The 22,701-nt window shown below is 35.0% G+C and overlaps 1 protein-coding gene across 1 annotated transcript in view; it reads left to right on the forward strand.

Annotated features, from left to right (window-relative positions):
• The window catches only part of WDR27 (WD repeat domain 27), a 118,983-nt gene that overhangs the window by 68,512 nt on the left and 27,770 nt on the right, over positions 1-22,701 (forward strand). The window contains exon 29 of the mRNA XM_014950497.1: positions 4,041-4,139. Within this exon, the coding sequence (XP_014805983.1) occupies positions 4,041-4,139 (99 nt within the window). The remainder of the gene's footprint in view (positions 1-4,040; positions 4,140-22,701) is intronic.

Here is a 22,701-nt window from a genome sequence, read left to right on the forward strand (position 1 = left end):
GGTGGTGGGTTTTTTTGTGTGTGTGTGTTTGTTTTTCTATTGAAGTTAAAAATAAATTTACTGAAAAGTTTATTTTCAATCTTGCATGAAGTTAAAGTATATTCTCAGAATTTAACTATCACTGACTAGGTTAAATATCTGTCACTAGTTACTTAAATAGAAGCTGGTTTTATACTTTTTTTTTATAGTGATGCTTTTCTTTTAATCACATTTTATTTTGCTACATGTCAAAATTACTCTGATCTGATTTGCCCAGAGAAGCTGTGGCTGCCCCATCCCTGGAAGTGTTCAAGGCCAGGCTGGATAGAGCTGTGAGGAGCCTGGTCTAGTGGGAAGTGTCCCTGCCCGTGGCAGAGGGGTTGGAACTTGATGATCTTTAAAGTCCCTTCCAACTCTAACCATTCTATGATTCTATGATTTGTTATTACTTTCCTTAAAAGCACAGTTATTGGAAGAGAAGATAAACTGTTCTGGTATGAAGTCACATTTTCTGTTGAAGCTGAACCATGACACCTAAATATGTAAGATTTATTGGGCTAGAAATACAGTATCAGAAAGAAGCTTAACACTAGTTCTGTTAAAATAAACCTGTAGGAATGAAGTACTGTGGGAAAGTTGAATTCCTAGCCATGTTCTGTTTGTAGCAGCTGTTCAATACGAAGGTACTCTCTGCAGTAAATATCAGAGTAAAGGTCTTTCCCATGCTGATGAATGCTTCAGTGGTTAGTTACAGGTGGCCTTCTCTCTGTACTTGCTTGTCATTACTTTTCTCTGACCTGAGGAACTTAGTCACACAATGTGATGATTCAGAAGACCAGCCTAACATATAGCTCAGGGTGTAGAAGCATTTCTCAAAGGCTGGGAGGTAAGAGTTTAAATGCTTTTTAGGTTCAGAAGTGTGATTAGCTAACACTTCTTTTTAGACTACTGAGTGCGCACTTGCTAAATTATACTGAAGCTCCACAACTGCTCCATAGCAATTTTGAAAGAAATGTACGAGCCAAAAAGTTGATTTAAGAACTGTGCTGAAGAGCATAAATTACTAGAATACCTGGGTTTCACAAATATTGGATTTGTCTTCAAAAAAACACAGTGAAATATTATCACACCTATTTTACAGAGAGGAATTGGGACATAGAGATTAAGCCAAAAATAAATGCTCTTCTCCAAATTAAACTAAAAACCTGGAATGGAAAATTAATTTTTATTGGATAAGTTTGGCAAAGTTCTGTAAACCACTAGATTATGATGGAAAATTTTCAGCTTCACTATCTCTCTCTGTGATATGTTCTCTTGGTTAAAACATGGAGCCATGTTTCTTCTTCAGAAATTACTAGAACACATTTTAGATCTGTGATTCAGAGCATTTTGTTCTTTTGACTCTCACTGTCCTTAATTTTGCATCTTCTTTGTGCCTTCTTCCATGAGGGAGGAGAATAGGCTTGAAGAGGAAAAGAAAAGTGCCAGTTAGGCAATATGGGGTCAGGAAGAGAACAGATGGTGAGAGACAGAAAGCATAGTCTTGTCTGCTCCCTATACCTCTCTACAAAAGATTAGTCTTAGTATATGCAGAGGAGCCAATGCAGGCATTCCAAAAACTTGCAATCGCAGAGTAATTATCTTGTGAAGGGAAAAAATTGTTTGCAATAGGAATTTTGTAAATCTCTTTACTAGCTTAGTACAACCTGACTGCAGTCTCTACACCTCATCCTTGCCAGAGTAAAAAGATCATTGCTAGCACTCCTTGGTTTTGGAACCAAGTCCTTTTGGAAGTCTGGACAGTAGGGCCACGTGATATATAGTTTGACAAACTTGTCTATGACAAGAGCACAATGTTACAGGTACTGAGATAACACATAGGTGTCAGCATCTGATAATTTTTATACCAGTTGAGTCATGGTATAGTATCATCGGAGTGAAGAATGGAGAGCCAGTATCAAAGGAGAAGAACAGACAGATGTAGCCCTATAAAATAAGGGAAATTTTGAAATGTTCTATCATATTAAACTCTAAAACTTTCTCTGTTCAAGCCTAATTACTTGGCAATACTATAATCTGTTTAGGATGTAAAGTAAATAACCAACACTATCTCTTAATGTTTTTATGTCAATAAGAGGGATCGTATGACTAACTGGAGGTATTTACAAACAGCAATTGTTTCTGTATGGAAACAGCAAGTACTTGAGTAGTCCTGTGTACAGACTGAATTTACTAATATATGGTCTTGTACTTTCCATCAGAGAAAATAATTTCATGTCTACAGACACAACAGAATGATTTCTTCTGTTTCATTGTATCATTTTTGTCTTGTTTGGGTTCCCCTTACCTATCTGTTCACCTGGAACTGATCATGTCCCAAGTGGGATAAGTCACAGTAGCTGTGTTATGACCTATGTTTCTGTCTGTTTTCATATACTTCATTTATGCCAGTAGGTGGTTTTAATTCCATCACTTGGACTAAATCCAAGATATGTGAAGTATATAAACTGGATGAAATTAAGTAGATTCACAATGGGTGTCTTGCTTTGCCTCTCAGTGGATATGGTCGTGAGAGGAATATTTGACACTGAGGACTACCCAATGTTTCTTCAGTCCTGGTTTGGACTAGAGAATCTTTGGAGCTGGCTGATAACATTTTTTTTCTGAGTGAGGCATTAAGTGTTTTTCAGGACCTGCATTGGTCCATGAATCTTCTCATAAATTGGGAAGACTGTCAGTTGAGTCCAGAACATTTTGGGAAGTGTTTTGTAGCAGTTTGCTGTCTTCTAGGGAGAGCTCAGCTGCTTTGGGTCTGAATCATTAAAACTCAATTTTGAGTACTATCAACAAAAAACTTTCAACAATTCACAGAGTAATACATTGTTGTAATGGTGCCGGTGCACAGTTTGGTTTAGTTTATGTTAGGCTGTGCTCTGTGTTCCACATTCATAGTCTGAATTGCAGAGATTTAGTAAAGGCAATGGAATATTTTAATTTTTTATTGAAACTGTGAAGTTTGGATTATCATCTTTGGCTATTTTTTGCATGCTTTGCAATTTATTCTTTCTTTTGAGATACATATTTTCTTTATAATTTACCAAATAAGTCTGCATATTTTCTACATATGTTATGTGTCTTCTCTGTTATTTCTTGTATGCATAGTGTCTGATTGTATCGTGCAAATGACTGTTATTTTCACTAGATAAGGCATAGTCTAAAACAATCCTGTTTACAGCACATGACTCTCACAAGTGTTTCATATGTGAAGGATTTGTTTTCAAACATTTTCTGCTTTGTTTATTTAAGATAATTACAATTTCATATCACAATCAAACTGTTTTAATAGTATCAGTGTGTCTATGACTTTCACCGAATATTGGATTGGTTTCTTAATGCATTTTTGCATTGGACCTGTTTCATTATTTGAGGCTGCATTAATAAGAATGTAATTATTTTGTTTCTAAATTTAATTTACTCCTTGGAAAGCGCCTTTCCTTTTTTCATTTGAGAAAAAAAGGCAGGCAGTTTGCTTTTTCTCATTGATGATACCTGCATGACTTGTAATATTATTGATTTGTTATTGAATTCTATGCTGTTCAATTAAAAACTGCAAAGACCTATGTAGAAACCTAAAAATTTTATTTAATATAGCAAAAACATAAAAGTTTTCAATTTTAGAAACCAAGGTTTTAGATTCTATATATTTCTACTTAAAATAAAAGAGTTACTTTCTGAAATAAAAATGTTTTTTAAGAAGATTCAGTTTCTTACCTGCCTATTTGAAATACATCCAATGTTTAGTTATTTAAGGGGAAAAGATTGCATTACTTTTTCTAAATATTTTTTTTTTTCTATTTCAGCTAACTTAAGCATTTGCTAAATTATCCTGAATGATAGAAATCAACTGTAAGATGTTGATGACTAATATATCTGTTTAGCTACTATGGAATTTTTCTAACTTTTCTCTAGGCTGAATCTTTAGTCCTCCTACACTATAACTTAGTGCTTCTAGAATGTGATATATTTCTTTAAAGTGAAAATATAATTTGATTATTTTTTAGGCTTACATATATGAAAGGCATTCAAGCACTTTTTCACATAAACTAGGAGGACACACAGAATCTGTCATCAATGTGGCTTTTAGTCCCTCATCTCCACAGGTGAGTCATTGCTTTTTTTACCTCTTAGTACTTAAAATATGTAAACTCTTCACTGTAAACTTGCTTTTCACTGCTGTTCTGTTTACCTGCCAACATGCCGTTCAGCTGTAAGGCTGTTCATCTACTTCCAGTTATAGCGTGGTTGTTGTGTCAACTATAAACTCATGCAAAATGCTGCATGCTACAGAGACAAATGCTCTGTAACTGTCTACAAAGAAGAGTTCAGCCATGAGAACTATTGTGAAACTGTACTTGTTGAATGTTGAAAAAATGTAAATCCTTCCTCAAATTCCTCAAATGTCTCCTCCTGAGTCATCTACTACTAATTTAGAGAATTTAAGAGAAATAAGTAAGGTCACAGGCCTGCCATAATTACTCAAATACCTAAAAGATTTAAAAAGCAATGTTAATTTAAATGTGCTGTGGCAGAATAAATAGTGAAATAGCTTTTGGACACTGTTTTGAAAAACTATTACTGTTGTGTTTTGAGCCTTTCAGATATCTATAGATGAAAAGCACTGCAAAGGAGTTAAAGGCATTAGGCAATGACAGTTCCTATTTTTTTACTGATCGTCAATATTATGCTGTGTTAATGGCATTATATTTCAAAACAAACAAAAAAATCCCCAACCAACCAACCCTGGGCTTTCCAATATAGTATTAAGCATGAAGTCACATTCAAAGACACTAGAAGAAGACGCTAGGAGGAGAAGCTAAGAAGTGCAATGGTGATCTTGTAGAGTGGAAAAGAAAAACACACAAATGAATCAGAAAATAATAATCCCATGGCTTGAAAGAAAGACTTTCTATTAGGCAGCCAGGGTTTCCAACACTGGAAGATTTTGGTACCTACTGCTACCACTAGTTAGGGATTTAAGACTGACACTATTCCTGTTTCATCCAAAGTTTGAATTAATACAGTTAAGAATTATACTGGGTTCTAAATAACTTCTGCACAAAGCCCCATTGCATTCAAAGGGAAAGACTGGCAGGGGAAGCAGTAAGGGGTGAAAAAAAGGAAGTGGCTGATGAGTGGAATTTGAACCTTATGGCTAAGCTTTCAGCTGTGGAAAGATCCAGCCAAGAGTGAGGTGTACTGGCAGCACTCCAGTTTGGTGGTCGCTTGCCCAGCACCTGTCCATGAGGTAGTTTCTTCCAACCATTATTATAACTCTCACTTGCATAAATGTTCTTCCAGAAAAGAGGGAAAACCCTGGATGGGTATAATAGTGATTTTTTTTTACTGATGGGGGGCATTGTTGCTTTCATCATATGGTATTCTGGAATGATTTATAAAATGGTTGCTATAAAAGCTAGAGAAGGGGAATAAGACAAAAGCTTTGCATTTATCTTAGGTTTATTCTTGAGATGATTTCTCAGTTTCAGCTACTCCTTGTAACTTCCTGTTTTTCTCTTGTTCAAAACTTATGTAGGGAAAAGTGCTAATCTTACAAAAATATTGATTGAATTTCTATCTATTTTAGGGAATATACATTAAGGGACATTTTTGTGTTTAACTATTATAACTATTAACTACAACACATTTGAGTCAATCTCAGTTAAAATACAGTAGGGGTCTTATCTTCCAAATATGGGGACAATAAATGATCTCTCTGTGAAATGTTTTTGAAGTAGGGTAAAAGCAAATGGTAACACAATTGTTGTCTGCTGTGTTTTTTTGGTGACTTTTGGATAGTTGAGTGTTGGTTTCACCTTTGTACAAGCTGGGTGAACACTGTGTGCAAAACCATCCAAGTACACCCTAGCATATTGTCCTCATTGGTAGTTGCTTATAAAAAAAAAAAAAAAAAAAAAAAAAAAAAATTCCCTTCTTCACAAAAATGTCATAGAAAATAAAAGGAAACTCATTTCTCTGGGGAAGAAGGCGCTGCAAGAGGTTTTAGTGAAACAAAAAGAGAGAGAAAAAAAATGCTGAAAATGCTGCTTTCTATTGAAGGAGAATATGGAGGTTGTGCACGGTCCAGGCAGCACTCCAGCAGGGGGCATTTTATTTAATTAAAAAAAAAAAAAAAAAAAAAAAAAAGAGAGAAGAAAAGAATGTCCAAGCTCTGAGTTAATATACTGTACTGGAAATTATCTTTTCATGACAGAATCATGACCTTGAAATCAGTACGCATCGCTAACAGCCCACTGATATACTGAGAGGTAGATTAAAGAGAGAAAAACCAAACACCCTGAACCACACTTTAATAGAATGAGCCCTGAGCAACCTGATCTACATTCAGGATTGATGTTATTTTTAGTAGAAGGTTGGATGAGATAATTTCCTGAAGTCCTCAGAAGACTACTTGTCTGAAATATACACATATAAAAACACATGCTCAGTAAGCCAATGTAGGTCATTTGATGAAAAAGAATCAAAAATATAATTTAAATTGGGTGAAATTGGTGCATCTGTTCCGTTCTCTTTGTCTATAGATTTAAAGGATGTAAATATAGGAGACATTGACGTGAGCACCTACTTGATATATTGAGAGATATCTTCAAGAGCTAAAAAACACAAACCAAACCTAGACTATAATGGAAGAAGTCCTCAGCCACCTGGTCTGAGTTCATTGTTCACCTTACTTGCAGTTAAGTTTGAATAAGATTTCCTGAAGTCCCTGCTAATTGAATTATTCTCTGATTTTGTGATAGTACACATTCTCCAGAAATCTCCTGTCACTGAAGGCACAGCGGTTAAAAAATTGTCATGTAGTAAGCATTAACATCTTTTAATTACCACATAAATTGAACTTGTGGCCTGTTTATCAGTAAAATATCTAATTTACATGTGTGGAAGGTATTAATTAAAATTGTTACTTAATATAATATATATTTTTTCATTAATTTATAAGTCTGGTTTTATGTTTAGAAGTACAGCTATATTTCAAATAACATTAGTTTCAGGTATTATTGTATTGTGGCACATCTAGGTCAGATAATAACTGACCATAAGTGCATTACTTGGCAGCTGGAGAAAGTTAAATGAATAGTAGAGATCTGGAAATCTCTTTCACAGTAGATTTGCATGGGAGCCACTGAAAATTTCATATTGATTTTCTGCTGACCTGTTTGAAGGGAACCATGTTTAATGTTACCAGTAAGGATGTTTGCTTGTATGTATCTCAGATAGTAATACATTTTAGCACTAAAACCACCACTTTAGTCAGAATTGGCTACAGGTGGTTTTGGATGTGTCTGGAAATATGAGTTATCATGTTTTACTAGCTACTAAAAAAATATACTTTTCCTGGTGTTCACATCTGGAGATTTCACTTTAGAATAATTTGTATGAAAACTCCATTCTTTTGTGATTTTGGTTCACCATTGACGGTTCACTTCATCATAAAATTTTCCACAATGGAGGTAACTTTTGTATTGATGTGGAAAATTCTTTTCAGACTTGAAAGACCAAATTTGCTTTTTCAGACTTCAGACTAAATTGGCCAAGTTTTGGCTTTACTGTTGAATTAGTCTTTTGTCATTCCTATATAGAGCACATTTTTTCCAGTATGATGTTCTTCCTTAGGACTACTTTGTCATAGACTAACTCATGTGGATTTAAAACCTATGACCAACTTGACCTCTAATATGATCTCACTGAACTCGGGAAAGCTCTTTCACATGATTCTTTTGACCCTAATCTTTGGCCCAATTACTCCCTCTCATAATCCACAAATACATCAAAATGAGACGCAAATGGAATTTGGTTTTTTTCTTTCTCCTGTAATTTTATCTCTGAGAGGAATAAGGAGACAGCTGTCAGCTTTTCTTACCTTCTATTCCAGCAGATCAAATTCAAAGGCAAAAGAATGACAACAAATTATAAAAATTCTAGTTTTTCTTTTGCTTTTCTGAAATGTATTTTGAAGTTCTGAATTCTGCTGAAAGACTAAAGTAACTTTCAAAAATCAGGTTTTAAAAAGTTTTCTATGGACATTTGTTGAAAAATTATTTGGTATACTCCTTTGTCTTATTTATGGCCCTTGGATAGAACAACCTTTATACTCGTGAAAGAAGCAGAAGACGGAAAGTAAACTAGCTTGGACATCTAAGGGGAAGTTGTAGTCATGTTAGAAAAACTTCAGAGGGAGTGTATCTGGGAGTGTGAGAGCTCTTGTAATGAACAAGAAAGAAGTAAGGAAGCCTCAATGAAAAGGCTTGAGAACAAGGTCTGAGGTAAGCTATCAGAACATTTATTTTGAGGGCAGATAGTTCACTTAAATTAAAATCTGGCAACTCAGTAGCAGCCAATGGACAGAGATCCTCTTGCACTATCTGAGATAATAAAACCATCCAAATCTATAAAGGCTAGAATTGGTTTACTGAAGCCTCAGAAAGCTAGACACTAAGATTAAAGGGGTAAGCATATTTGTGGAAAAGGACACCAGATAAAATCTGAAGATTGATTATTTTATTTTGAATTTTAAGTAGCTTCAGAAGGAATAGGGTTTTGCAAATAGGTTACTATTCATCTTAGAAGAGGCGTTTTCCTGGAATTTTAGGAAATTCACAGATTTTCTTAAGCTGAAATGAATATGCCTCTACTATGCATGTTAATCAATAACAGTTAATTTGCTTATAAAATAGAACTCTCTAAATGCCATAATATCCGCTTTAGGAATTATTGGTGAAAGAGAATCATAGAATGGTTAGAGTTGGAAGGGACATTAAAGATCATTGAGTTCCAAACCCCCTGCCATGGGCAGGGACACCTTCCACTAGACCAGGTTGCTCAAAACTGCATCCAGCCTGGCCTTAAACACTTCCAGGGATGGGGCAGAAGATGCTTTTTTTTTTTTTTTTAAATCAGAAATGGACTACTAAATTGTTACTTATTCTTGAATAGAAGAATTCCCAAACCCACTTGTTCTACTGTAGAGGTAATTTTTAACCTTAGGCCTTCAAGCATCTGCTGTGCTTGTGCTGCTGTTTTCAAGTTTGTACTTGTATGCCATTGTAGATGTTAAAAGAACCGTTTGCAACTGCAGTGGTTTAAGTTAGCATATTTTACTTCATTCTTTTTATGAGCTGGGGCTATATATGCAGTTAACTGGCTTGGCTGAGAACATTCTGAAGCAGAGTGTGATTGAAATTGGGTGAAAAATCAGAGAAGACTGTGAGAGAGCCTATTTAATGTTTTTACAGCATGTCCTCGTATGTCTTAATATCAAGTCTTCAACTCTTCACTCATTTCACAAACCTCTTCTCTTTCTACATACTACTTTATGCTGCTGAGGAAGAAATGTCATCAGTTTTCTTTATGAGCAGCAGTGTGCAGTAATGCAGGCATTGTATGAAGACTGTCTTTGCCAAAGACTGTACTGCAGTTTGTGTCTGGTAAGAAGTTATTTCCTTTCCTCTCATCCAGCCAAAGAAGACAGCTGTATCAAAATGAAAAAAAAAAAAAAAAAAGCCTGCTGCTGACCTCATAGTCATGCTTTCTGAGGTTGAATATATTTCTCTCCTTGTCTTCTCCTTGAATTCTTAGCTAAATTTGTGCCCATTCATTTGTGTAATCTCAGTGAAAAGAATGAGGATTTGGAGTGACTATCCCTTAAATTTAATGAATATATCAGTTTAATGTTTCTATCCAATTTACTAAAATAGCAGTCTGATTAATTTTTATTAACATTTTAATTTCATTCACCATCATGTTCAATATCCATCTTTTTTTATCCTCAAATGTATGGATTTATTATCATGGTATTAATTACAAAAAAAATTGGGATGTCAGTTAATGTAATTTATCTTAACTCACATGGGCTAAAGGCTGTTCCAGTTTGATCAACTTGTAAGTGTTACCAAGACATTCGTGCAAAGTAGCCAAAGGCAGCTGTATGTACCCATTATTACTCTTGTAAGACTCTAAGATTTAAGATAGGGATACACTGGATTCACTGGGCCAAACACTGGAATAAAAAGATCTCTGCAAAAGGTAACAGCATCCTGAATGCTTTTGCACAAATGAATCACTGTTACAGTGAATGAGACCTTTGGGTTTTTTATGTAAGAAAGTGCTTCTTAAAAAAATTGTGAGTAGTCATTGATTACTGCAGCTGTGTAATTTACAAGGCCATAACTTGCTAATAATCTATGAGATACTCTTCAAATTTAGAGGATTGCATAACCATTCACCTTTCAACAGTTAAATGGATTTAGAAATTTAGACAAAGCACAGAAATACAGCTTGCCATTTATCCTAAATTTAGTCCTAGTCTAAGTAGCTTGAGAGAAAAGAGGGGCTTCAGCTTTACCCACCTTTGGGAGATTCTCGAAGTGGACTTGGTTTCTTACAGTCCCTAGTTTGGCTGCCGCCTTTAAGACACTGGTTACCTTTGCAAATCTTGGCCCTTGCCTTTTTAAAAACTGTTTTGATGGAAAAGAGTGTAGACCTCTGGGTTGTATCACACTCCTGTTACAAGGGTGATCGAGCCTGTGGAGAACCTATTAGCATGACACAGCAGGTAGTCTTACCAGGTCTATTCCAGTCCCTGAGAATTCAGAATCAGAGTTCCTCACTGCACATGTATTTCTCTGCTTATAGCAGGAAGGCCATTTCTTTTGCATTTTCTAACAAAATCCAGTAATGCTCTCTGCCAATTAATATAGGAGTGGATGTTTTTTAGTGGAAAAAAAATGTTTATACCAAACAAATTCTTGCAAGTACACATGACAACTCTGAAGAAGGATGGCAGATTTTTTAAAAAGAAAGAAAAAGCCTTCTGTAAGCTGGGAAGGACACTATAATTCAGTTTAATCATGGGATACTCCAGCCGTTCTAAGTGTGTTGCCAGCAAACAACAGCTGTACACCACATGATTTTATATAAATATGCTTGCAGTGGCAAGCTCTCAATTCATAGTACATTTGTCATAAAATTTTTACTGTACTTCTTACAAGTGTAGATATTTTATTGAATGACACTACTAGGTTGAAAGGGGTGGTACTGAACAATTGGTTACTCAGCTGTTCAATGTGAATTCTGTTTACCAAGTATCTTTACCCAGGACAGGGAGGGCAGGGGTCCCTTGTGGACTGAGAAGAGAGAGGACTAACTAGGAGCAGGGAGGAAAGGCACTAGCTGTAGCTATAGGGATGATTTGGAGAACAGGCAGCTTTTTGGAAACCATCAGATAGAAAATGAGAGTGAAGAGGGAATGGTAGAGACTAACTGTAAGAACTGGAGGGAAAGAACATACGTGTGGAGAGAAGTGATGATACTGGAGAGATGAAGAGAGTGCCTAGAGGGAGAGAATGAAAACCGTGCAGAGAGAAGTATGAGAATGTAGCCGCAAGGTTAAGAATTATAGTTTCTGCACTTTTAGTTAAGCCTTCTTTCTGAAAAAGGTAGGAAAAGTGAGATGCCCATGGCTGGGTTTTCAGAGTTGCTGAGAACCAGAGGTTGCTCTTGACTCTACGGTTCCAAAAATCAATATGTTCAATCCTTAAGAAAAAATTACTTTTCAAAGGACATGAAGAGACACTGCCAGATAAAATAAACCTCTCTTGCTCCCTTCACACACTACACAACTACATTGCAGGAGCCAATAATACAATATTGAAAAGGATGAGCAAGTGAGCGTCTACTTTTCATGCTCCATGAAGGGGCATTTAGAAAAATATTTTGTGATGTGTACTTTGAATACAGTCTCCTCTGTCCTGAGAAGCTGAACTGAGAAAGTTTTGCCAAACAGGAAGAACTAAAGGGCTAATCATTAGGAGTTTGTTCAACTATGCTTCTTATATAGAAGTAGGAATTAGAATGTCATTATCTTCCCTAGACCTTGAGGAAGTTGTCCTTAAGGTACCTTATTTCTCTTTCTTGCCATCTTGAAAAGTGTTGTTACCATGCATTCTCTTGCTCAACAAATAATATTTATATAATGCAGTTGAACATTTTCTGATACTAGAAATCATAGTGGGGGAGGTTTCAGTTTCTGGGCTTTCATGTAGAACAGGTACAAAGCTTCTTCCCCCACTTTGACTAAAATTCACACATTCACATTCCAAGAATAGTCTCCCTTCTTACATGGTCTTTAAGAAATTTAGGGCCAAATCAGTTGGCAATCATGTTATAAATGTATAGAGGACGTATAACAAAACAGAGTTCAACTACTAAAAACACAACTAAATGAAATACAATGAAAATTAAGTATGGAATAAACTGCATTCTAAATGAGCTTTTGGAAAAGGGAAAGCTAAGTCTTAGCTAACAGATTAAATATGAAAAGAAAAACAGACACAACTTCTGTCTCAAATTAAAATAGCAACATAAAATGATTCCAGCTGTCTGATGGCGTATGATATAGCCCCACCAAACATTTTGTCCCAGCTCCTGGCTGTATCTGAACTGTGTACAGCAGTGTGTGGAAGGAGGGAATCGGAAATTCTCTAAAGTTGCCTTTTGTGCCTCTTTTCTTCCAGTCCACTGCATAAAGTACAGCAAGCTCAGAAGTGCTGGATTCCGCACACCCTACCAAGCTTTCCCTGGGAGCTAATTTGGCAGCCGGGGGTTAGTTCTGCTTTGCCATCCTTTCAGGCCTACAGTGTGTGCTGGAGTAGGCAGGGAAGAGTAGATGCTGATAAGGGGATCCTGTGATCCTTTTTCTTATGCCATAGAAATATTCAACAGCTGGAATCACCACTCTTCCTAAATACTGTGTTTCTGAAAAGTAGCATTTGAGATGTTTAACAATTATGATAATTCACACATTAAAATGCTGGCATTGTAAGCTGAGGAGATTGATTGATCTATGCTTTTTCATAATTCAGTCACAATGTATCTTCTTTGTTTGGAATATCATAGTAGACAAGACACCCTGGAACTTGTATTTTTATGGAACTGTAGCTGTATTCTAGCCAGCTGGTTGCTTACTCATTTAAGAACCTTTCTTGAAACAAATAGATAATTTTCCCACCAACATACCATACCATATGTACTACAAACCCACATCCGGGATTTATTCTGACATTTATGACCTTCATTTCAGCTCCTCTGCTAAGAACATCTGGAGAGAGTCACACTGACTCTTGCCACTCTCTTTTTTTTGTCTCTGACCAGGTAGTGGGTGACCTACACTGTGCATTGAAGAGAGAAGTTAGGTCTGTGAGAAGCTGACATTTGTCTTTTAAAGTGTCACCTCAGTGTGTGTGTCATTCTTTTATCTGAATGAAAGTCAACTGCTTTTAAACTCAGATAAGTAGTCTGAAGAAGGACCAGCAGAGGATGATGGCAGTAGCATCAAATTCTAGCCAAACTGATATGAGTGGCTTTGTAATTTCACTTCTGGTTTCCCAGAGAAGCTAAACAGAGCACTGGCTCATTGTGTGTTATTACTGGAAGCAGGGAGAGAGTGGAATAAACAGAAATGTGATATAATTTCCAATTATAAGGGAATTATCTGAGACAAAATGTACATTTAGCATTCTTTATAAGGCAGATTGATATTATATTAGATAATGTTTTAGTTAATTTTATTAAGATCTCAGGAAAGTGTCCGTCATTTATCTCATCATAAGGTTCTCATTTTATCCTGTCATATACCACAATAAAATACGAAACATTTCTGCCTAGTCGATACCTGCCATGCATTAATCTAAGCTGTGAACTTTAAGTAAAAAAATGCATTGCAAAAGAAACTGGGGTGCAATTCTTGAAGAACTGCTTCTTATAGCTGACAAGTTTTGTTTTGCAATTTCCTAGAGTTCCTCCTCCTTGTTTATTAATTGTCCCTTGCAGAGGGATCTAGATTGATTGGAACATTGTGCAATCGTTAATGAGTTCAATAGATGCATGTAAGCATAAGTTCAGTAGCAGTGAGAAAACTAAAACGTGTTAGCAATTATTAAGAATGAAATTGAAAGCAAAACAGAGATATTATCATATCATTGTAAAAATACGTGACAGTCTCTCTGCAAAGTCCAATTTTTCAACCTCAAAAAACAATTACTAGAATTAAAAGTTTCAGAAAAGACTGACCAAATTGATCAAAGACATGGGACAGCTTCAATAGAGGGATCAGCTAATTAAAATAAAGATTCTTCAGCTGAGAAAAGAAGCAACTCTGAGGTGTTACATGAGATGTTAAAAAAAATCTACAGTAAATTTTGGACCCTGCAGAGGATGAATAAGGAATGCTTGTTAATCTTCCAATACAGAATTAATGGATGTCATGTGAAGATAACCTATCATAGGCTAGAAACAAATGAAATAAGATGATTTTCCATAATGTGTAAGTAAGCTGTGGAATACCTTTCCATGGGATTCTATGAATGCTGAAATTCTACTTTAGTTTTAAGGGAAGACTTGACAGAGTAATGGCTGAAAAGTCTGTTAAAGGTAAATTAAAATACATAGAGATCAATTTTTCTATAAAATGTACCTGCATTTCAAATTCTACAAGCAGAATGTTAGGGCTGATAAACTTAGTTTATTCTTATATTATATTCCTCCTTAGCCTCCCTAAGAATTAGGCTCTGCTCCACTTTTCAAAAAACCCCCAGCTCTTTATTGTTTTCCAAAATTAATATTCTCCATCACCTATTGGAGCAAAAGTAAAGTACTCTGTTATGATGCTGGTAAGAAGCAGGGTCATTTAATTTCAAAGTTTATCTTACTTATTTTACAGCAATTAATTTTTTCTGTTGTTTTTTTCTTAATCTGAAAACAGTTTTTTTTAATTAGTCATAACAGTGGGTAGTATGGACAGCATCTAACTAATCCTCTTAGTAGCAGCATTGTCTTTGTGGTACAGTAATATGGTTATTTCTACACCTCGAGCTCTTTTCCTTTATTTTTTTGAATGCTCATCTTGATTCAGATGTTATCCTGTTACTTCTGTGAAAGGAGAAATGCTCTCAGTAACACTAATACCAGAATATTTAGGGAATAAAGAACTCTAAATTACTATTTGTACCACTGTGTTTTACAACTTTAGTGACAGAACCAGCTGTCCTACGTGTTGTAACAAGAACTACAGACCTCTGCAATACTGTCACTGCTTTAAGAGATTATACAGTTTTTAAGGGTGAATCTGGAGAAAAAGCAACTGAAGTCCAGTAGTTCTTGTGATCTGATTTGACACCTATCTGTGCATAGAGTGCAAGTGTCTGTGCATAATGTGGAATTTTGAATCATTGCAGCATTCTCATTTTTGGATGCAGAAATTTTGGAGTCTTTTGTCTTGTTATGAGTGTACAGTATGTTTTAAACCACTCAAAAACTTCCCTTTGATAACATTTTAGTCTGCATTTTATCTCAGTGACACACACAAAAAAACCCCTCCCTGTGGGTTTCACGCACAGTGTTTGGAGAAAAATCACTAGATTTCATTAATTTTCAAATAGGCTGTCATCACCACCACCAGACGATCTGTACATTATATCTTAGGAATCCACTGACCTTTTAATAATTAGATATATGCATATAAAAATATTTGGGAAAGTTTCTTATTTTACTTACTTAATCCTAGAACTAAACACAAAGGATTCTGAGTTCATGATGTCTGTAATAAGTACTAAAAAAAAGACCAAGAAAATATTTCTGCTATTTCAGTGTTCTTCACAAAAATGCTTTGGTCATATTCTGAAAAAAAAGTCTTTAATTTCATTAACCCTAAGTGAAGGGTTTTGTTTATTCTTAAGAAGATTGAAACTAAAGCTTCCATTTTGAAAATTACTTAACTTACTCAAGGGAAGTAGAATTACTGTGATGCAGAGACTTTACAAAATGGCACAGATAGCTAAATCCTGAAGGAATATCTGGCATTGTTCTGTTTCCATATTTGTCTCAATGTGTGTATATATCTATCATCCATGTGCATCATATCCATTATAACTAGACACATTAATAATGTATTTAAAATTAATGAAAGATGCACTTTCTGTTAAACTGTGAAAGCTGTGAAATTTTACATTGAATTAAACTACCAGAAAAACTTAAAAAAAACCCCATCACTTGGCTTTTTTACTTTAATGGAAACTGACCTCGAATAGACAAACTAGTTTTGTTCATATGCTTAAAGGACATTGTGTTCTTAATTTTCCAAGTTATTAATCTAATAAAATACAAATTCTTGAAGCAAATGGTAAATATAATTACTTTGTTGTGTATCTTTTAATAGCAAATCTTTTAAAAACCGGCTAGTGTAATATCAATATTTCTTCTCAGTATTATGCTCAGATAAATTTCAGGCATAGTCATTTTATTAGTGTATCCAAAAAGAGATAAACTAATAATAGTTTTAAATCTCAAATTATAAATGTAAGTATACAGCAGAAATAAATTTGTTTTTTCCTTGCTTATAGTCAAGAAGGAATCATCCATGGTCTCACAGTATGTACTCAGAATTCACGATCATAAGTTCAACAGTATTTGTCAGGAATAGACCTTTCAATTACATGTTAAGAAGTTTCCTGAGTTGCAGCACAAGTCTGTAAATTATGGTATTAGCAGGCATAGAGTTTGCAGATGATCTAAGGATTTAAGGAAGCTGCATCTTCTGTATCTGCCATCATGCAGTTCTGGTTTTGTTCGCAACTTTGAGTTTTCTGTTGCTTTGTGTTTTGTTTTTTCGATCCTTTCAAGCATTTGAAAAAATTAAATGGGACCTTTCAGAATACTGAAATTTGCTGGAGATATTTTAGCATTCAGAAACTTCATGAGGAAGGTCATTAGTAGGTCTACTATCAATATGAAAATGTCCTTCACCAGTAAAAATGTTCAATGTGAAATTATTCATACTCTGATAGCGTATTGCCCAGGATGAGTGATGGACTCCACAGAGAAATTTGTTACCATGTATCTACTGCAGTTCAAAAGTTTTGAAAACCAGCCTTTGCACACAGTTTTTCCCCTAGTTCTGTAAGGTCTGGCATATTGTAGGCAATGAAAAATTATATATAATATACACACTTTTTATTATAGGCAAGGGATTCTGTTACAGATACTGATCATATGTAGGCAGCTTGAGTCCATTAGAATTTACTAGCTCCGTCTCAGCAGTAGCCCTGCAAAATCTGTGTAAAACTCCATATTGTTCCATGTTAGCTTATTAGCTGATTATTTGCATAGAGATAACTCATGTCTTGCACTTCACTGAAAAGTAATTTGTTCTCCAAAATATCAGTCTCTGAGAAGTGCCATGCAAAGACATCTGAATGACCCTGCAGAGAGGTAGCTCTTGGCCCTCAGAGTGTATTAGTGCAAGCCTTGTGCATCTACCTCCTCTTTCCTTACCTGTTTCATGAACCCTCCTCACCTCTCTGCTGGCCAAACAAAATACTTCACCTACTGCATTTTGTGCAGTCTATTCCAAAGCTTTCCAGGTGCCAGTTAAAATTTCTGATTTGCCTGTTTTCATCCTAAAGCTACCAGCTGGTCTTCACTGGTTTAAAATAACTCACATCATTTATTTGTAACATGCGCCACTGTAAAATGAGATGATGTTTTTCACAATTAAAATGCTAGGTGTGAGATGTGATGATGAGTGTAGTATAGGTGCCTTTGTAGAACAGGATAACTGAAATTTAATTGCCCAATTTAAATTTAGACAGAACACAGGGGACGAGAAGCCTGCAGTAGTGAAAAGCAACATCTGATTCCAATTATCAGATTTTAGCTAACTTTCCTAAGTTAAAAGGTTTTTTAATATATGTATAATGCCAAATATAAGAAATAATATAATAATAAAAAGGAAAACAGATATCATAGAGCTGTCATTCTCAGAAAAGGCATAAAGTGAGATTACTGTATGGAGAGTATGACATAAAGGTTACTCTTTCAAGTACACATATTTGTATTAAAATTTCTTAAGAATAGTAGATATAGAACCAGTAGATGAATCTTGAGAACTTCCAAGAATTTGTACTGTAAACCAAATGTCACACTCTGTCTGGCAGCATTATATTGCATCTGGAGCACATAACATTGTCTCCTCTGATTCTAACTGAAGTTGCATTCCTTCCATTTTATTTTCAGGGCTCTTTTAATATGAAGTCTGATACAAAATTAAGAAATACATTTTTTGGTTTTGCTTAGGAAGCAGTCCAAAATCTACAAGAATACATTAATGATAACCATGGATGCCTACAAATGTCTGTCATTTGTAGTTTACTCACTGTCAAGTAAGAGTAATTACAAAATAATACTGTTTGGGAAAAATCACTTTTTTGTTGGGCTGGTTTAGTTACATATTTATTAGGACTCATCTTAAGGTTAAAAAAATACCTAATGAGGGACACCCAAGCTGCGATTCATTACAAAATTCATAAGGATTTCCAAAATGCCTTCTCTGCCTTGCAGAATATTGTGTTTTTAGCGTGAAGTATGAACATGGACTACTGTTTTGTTTTCTTTGTCAGCTATACTTGATCTGAAAGTTTTCAATAGATTCCAGCTGGTATCTGAAATGTTGATATCTGGACTGAAATTAAACTTTTTATGTTCTCCCATTGATAATGTATGAGCGCAGTTATATTACGATACTTATGAGTGAAGTGATTTTCACTTCTAAGTGCATTCTCTTTCTAAATTTCGGATTAACTCAATATTTGAAAGTTGGAATCAATTCTGTCTACAAGTGACTCAACTTGACAATGTTTTGTTTGCACTGAAGAATATGATACATTCTCCATTGGGAAGCTGCCAGTCTGGCAGGTTTAGCTGGTTTTCCCACTGACTTACCAAGTGTTATGCAAGCATTGCTATCCCATGACTTGAACAGCTCCTGTTACTTTTACTTTAGATACGGAAACATAGAGTTTTAAAACATGTTGTAAATAATAAGGTCCCTCATGAAAGTTAAGTGCATTATTTAAAGATCCCTACAAAGGTCTGTATGGAATAAATATGATTCCACTTTCTTTAGTTATGAGTTATATGCATTTATTATTTTTAAACAGAATATCCTTTTCTCTTGAAAATCTTTAAGTATGTGGTATGTCATTTAAGACCGTGGTTGGCTTTTGAATTTGCTATGATCTGCAAAATATTTTCCTGAGGAAAAGGTGAATTACCTAACAACAAAAATGAACTTTCTTTCTGTGGGTAAATAGGTATGGGGAGGAATCATTCAGAAACAAAATACATTTTGAGTCCCAGGCTATATCATTCAGGCACATATACACGTTATAAATCTCTCAGCCACAGAGGATGAGTACCATCCAGATGAAAAAAAAAACCTTTAAAAAAGAAAGCAATACTGAATTAATAAATCCAGTTGTTACTGCAGTCATGAGTTTGAGTCATGAGGTTGAGTATAAGGGAACTGGAGTGTGTGTTAGAATGGCAAAAATAGTTCTTTCATCTAGGTTATTTTAGAAGGCAAATCGCTATTAACCTTTCATGAAAATATGCTTATTATATAACCGATAAAAATTGACCAATGTGGAGGAGTTTTATGCAGTGAAATGAGCCATATTATCTCCTGTTTGCATGTAAGGAGAGGTAATATAATTCCATAGACTAGAGCTTGTGTTTTTGGCCTCTTCAAAAAGGAAATGCAAAAAAAAGAGACCATGATGGAATCTGGAGGAAAAGAGGCTGTTCTGTGGTTCTCCGGGAGCAAGTTAAAGAAAGCAAATGTTAATACATCTGATAATTACAAAATTAATTATTAATTTACATAAATTGATTAAAGAATTAAACTTGTACTAGAAAAAAAAGTTTTTTCCATGTCCTATTGTGTTACGTGGGAAAATGGAAACAAGGAACTTTCATTTATTTCCTGAAATAATTTTGTAAATAAACTATATGATATCAGGTTTGGAATCCATTTGACTGACATCACTACACCTGGCCAGCCTGTCATAGTGCTTACGGCTGAAGTGAAAAACAGTCATAGTTTTTAAGCTTCCACTTCTGTAAACATTTCCTGTTCCATTAAGTTATTTTTGGAGTTTTAATGTGCAATAGTTCCAAAGAACTGTTGCCAATAAGTGGAGTATGAAAAGCAGTATTGAAAATCACTTACTTTAATTTAGTAGAATATTATATATTAGATGGAAAGTGCCTTTCAACTTTTCTATAAATAAACCTTTTTCTGACATATTTGATTTATTAAATGTTTGCTGTTTTGTGCCTGGTGGGCACAAAGTATGGCCTCACAGTTCAAAAGAAGAACAAATGAGAAAGTTTGAATATAATTCCATCAGAATTATATTCAAGACCTAGAATGAAGGGCTTCCTAAGAGCTAAACTTAAGTTACAAGTCATTAATGGACAATACTCAAACCATATCCACTATGCATCCTCTTGATACATTTTCTTTTCCACTATGATTCTAAGTTAACATATTTCTAGACTTTAAAAATTGGAACGATTTAAAAGTCAAAATAAGTACTGCTACAGTTAAAACTAAAAGAACATCAAAGTAACTGAGATTTATATAGTAGATGCTAGGGACAATATTCTGTAGGAAATATAATTTTGGAGTGAAGATATAGAATAGGTCATACAGGAGTATTCATGACAGAGATGTTCACAAGAAAACAGTGGCCCTTTATTAATAGTAATATTGGAGTCTGGAAATCTAAGTACATTGCAAGAACATGCAATCCATATTAATGTATCGGAGGTTTTTGTACTTTTCCAGGATTTTGAAGAGTGTAAGGCGTCTGCTACAGATGTTGGCTTATGGACTAAATAGCAGGATATAAAACCACTCAAGTGATTTAGGCTTCTGAGAGCTTACAGATACTTTTTGAAGATGGGATTGGAACCTACTCTTAAGTCAGTTATTTGGTTATCATTTATTCACTTGTTAGATCTTTAATTCAGTGTTTGAGCTTTTAGTCCTTTAGTTCAACTCATGGAGGCTCTTACTGTTTTTGTAGCATGGCCTGAATCACATTCCTCAAGTAAACCCACAATGGGTGGTCATAATATGTTGGCAGTCTGGGAGAGTCCATCAATAACAAATAGCTCTTAAATAGCGTGTATCATGGGTGGTCCAAGTGTTTCCTGGGAGGTTCAATTTCAGGAAGACACTGTGGCTGGAATGGGAATAGTGCTCTCTGTTTCTACATGTAGTCTCCATTTAATTCTGCTAAGCATGGCTAGCCTTGTGACAGCCAGGCCACTGGCAAGGAGAGAGACACTATAGAAAAAGAAAATTCTATGTGCATAATAACTCCATATGAAACAGTCTGGTAGGTCACAGTCTCATTTTAAGGCACATTTTGGTTAAGCTGCTTTTTATTTTTTCAGTGAAGAAAATCAAAGTTTACAACTCTAAATTTATAACCATGGAGGCAGGTATAGTTACTGATTGTGGTGAGGTACTGAAAGATCAGAATATCTGATTTTAAGTCTTGTGATATCTTTAAAAACAGATAAACTCTTTATGTTAATTTCACACTTGCATTCTTCTGAAAGGATACAGTTTTGCTTTGTAATACTGTATACAGCTGGACCCTTGTGCTGCTCTTTTGCCAAACCACAGAATTTTTCCAGACCTTGAAGTTGAAGGGAATTTGTGTGCCAAACTGCTGTAGGGAAACTTTGATTCAGATTACATTTGCTTAGTATGGGAATGAATCACTTCGATTACCTTGTTATTAGAGCAGAGTTCCTTCTTGTTGATGGTTTCTTAAGAATGACACTACCTCCAGTAGTACAGCTCCTTTTGTTTAAAATGTCAGTGGTGCTATAGCTAATGTTTTCAATGCCTTCCATGTATTTCCCATATGTCAGTGCATTTATCCATTCTTACTGGTTTATATTAACATATTTATGTCAAAGATGGTGAACTGTGAAATTTAGCTAAGACAAATCAGCAAAGTAGCCATTTTTTTTCCTTTCCAGTAGTCTGGGTAATACATATTTATTCTGCATCAAATGTAGTCTTATCTCAGTCTTTTTATAAAATACCAATCCTACAATAGCAAAAAAACAATTATGTTAAGGGAAAAAAATGAAGACAAAAAAGAAAAAACATGTTGCCATAAACAGCTATTAGGACTGAAACATACAAGAGTTTTGTGAATTTTTTCCTTTTAGCACATCAGGTTATTAGTTTCTGACAACTTTTGTTCTTTGGACAAGTTGTTAGCACATTTTTCTTCTCAGCTCTCAAGGAAAAAATGTTTTGATATTTTTAAGTAAAAAGTGAGCAAAAAGATTTATTATTTGCACTTTTTGTGTGCTTGTTCCTGTCTTGAACAATATGAATACTTCAGCAGCATGAAATAGATGCTTTATGTTTAGTTTCTACTAAATCACGTTATGTATGTATAACAAATCTGACACAGGGATGGATTGCCATCCAGAGGGATCTGGGCAATCCTGAGAAGTGGGCCCATATGAACCTCATGAGGTTCAACAAGGCTGAGTGCTAGGTCCTGCACCTGGGATAGTGCAGCCTCATAGATTTAAGTACATTAGAAAAGTTGTTTATCATGTGTAGTTGTGTACCTTTAACCATCTGTGACTGCCATTACACCATGCTTATAATTGTGGTACTATAAATATTGTCACTTATCATTGAAAACATTTATTCCTTCATGCTATTTAAGAAATGCAGATATTTTTTAGAAGTTAATTAATACTTTGAGCAGA

The sequence above is a fragment of the Calidris pugnax genome, unplaced genomic scaffold (genome assembly GCF_001431845.1).
Source record: "Calidris pugnax isolate Ruff unplaced genomic scaffold, ASM143184v1 scaffold24, whole genome shotgun sequence".
In the NCBI taxonomy this organism is placed as follows: Eukaryota; Metazoa; Chordata; class Aves; order Charadriiformes; family Scolopacidae; genus Calidris; species Calidris pugnax.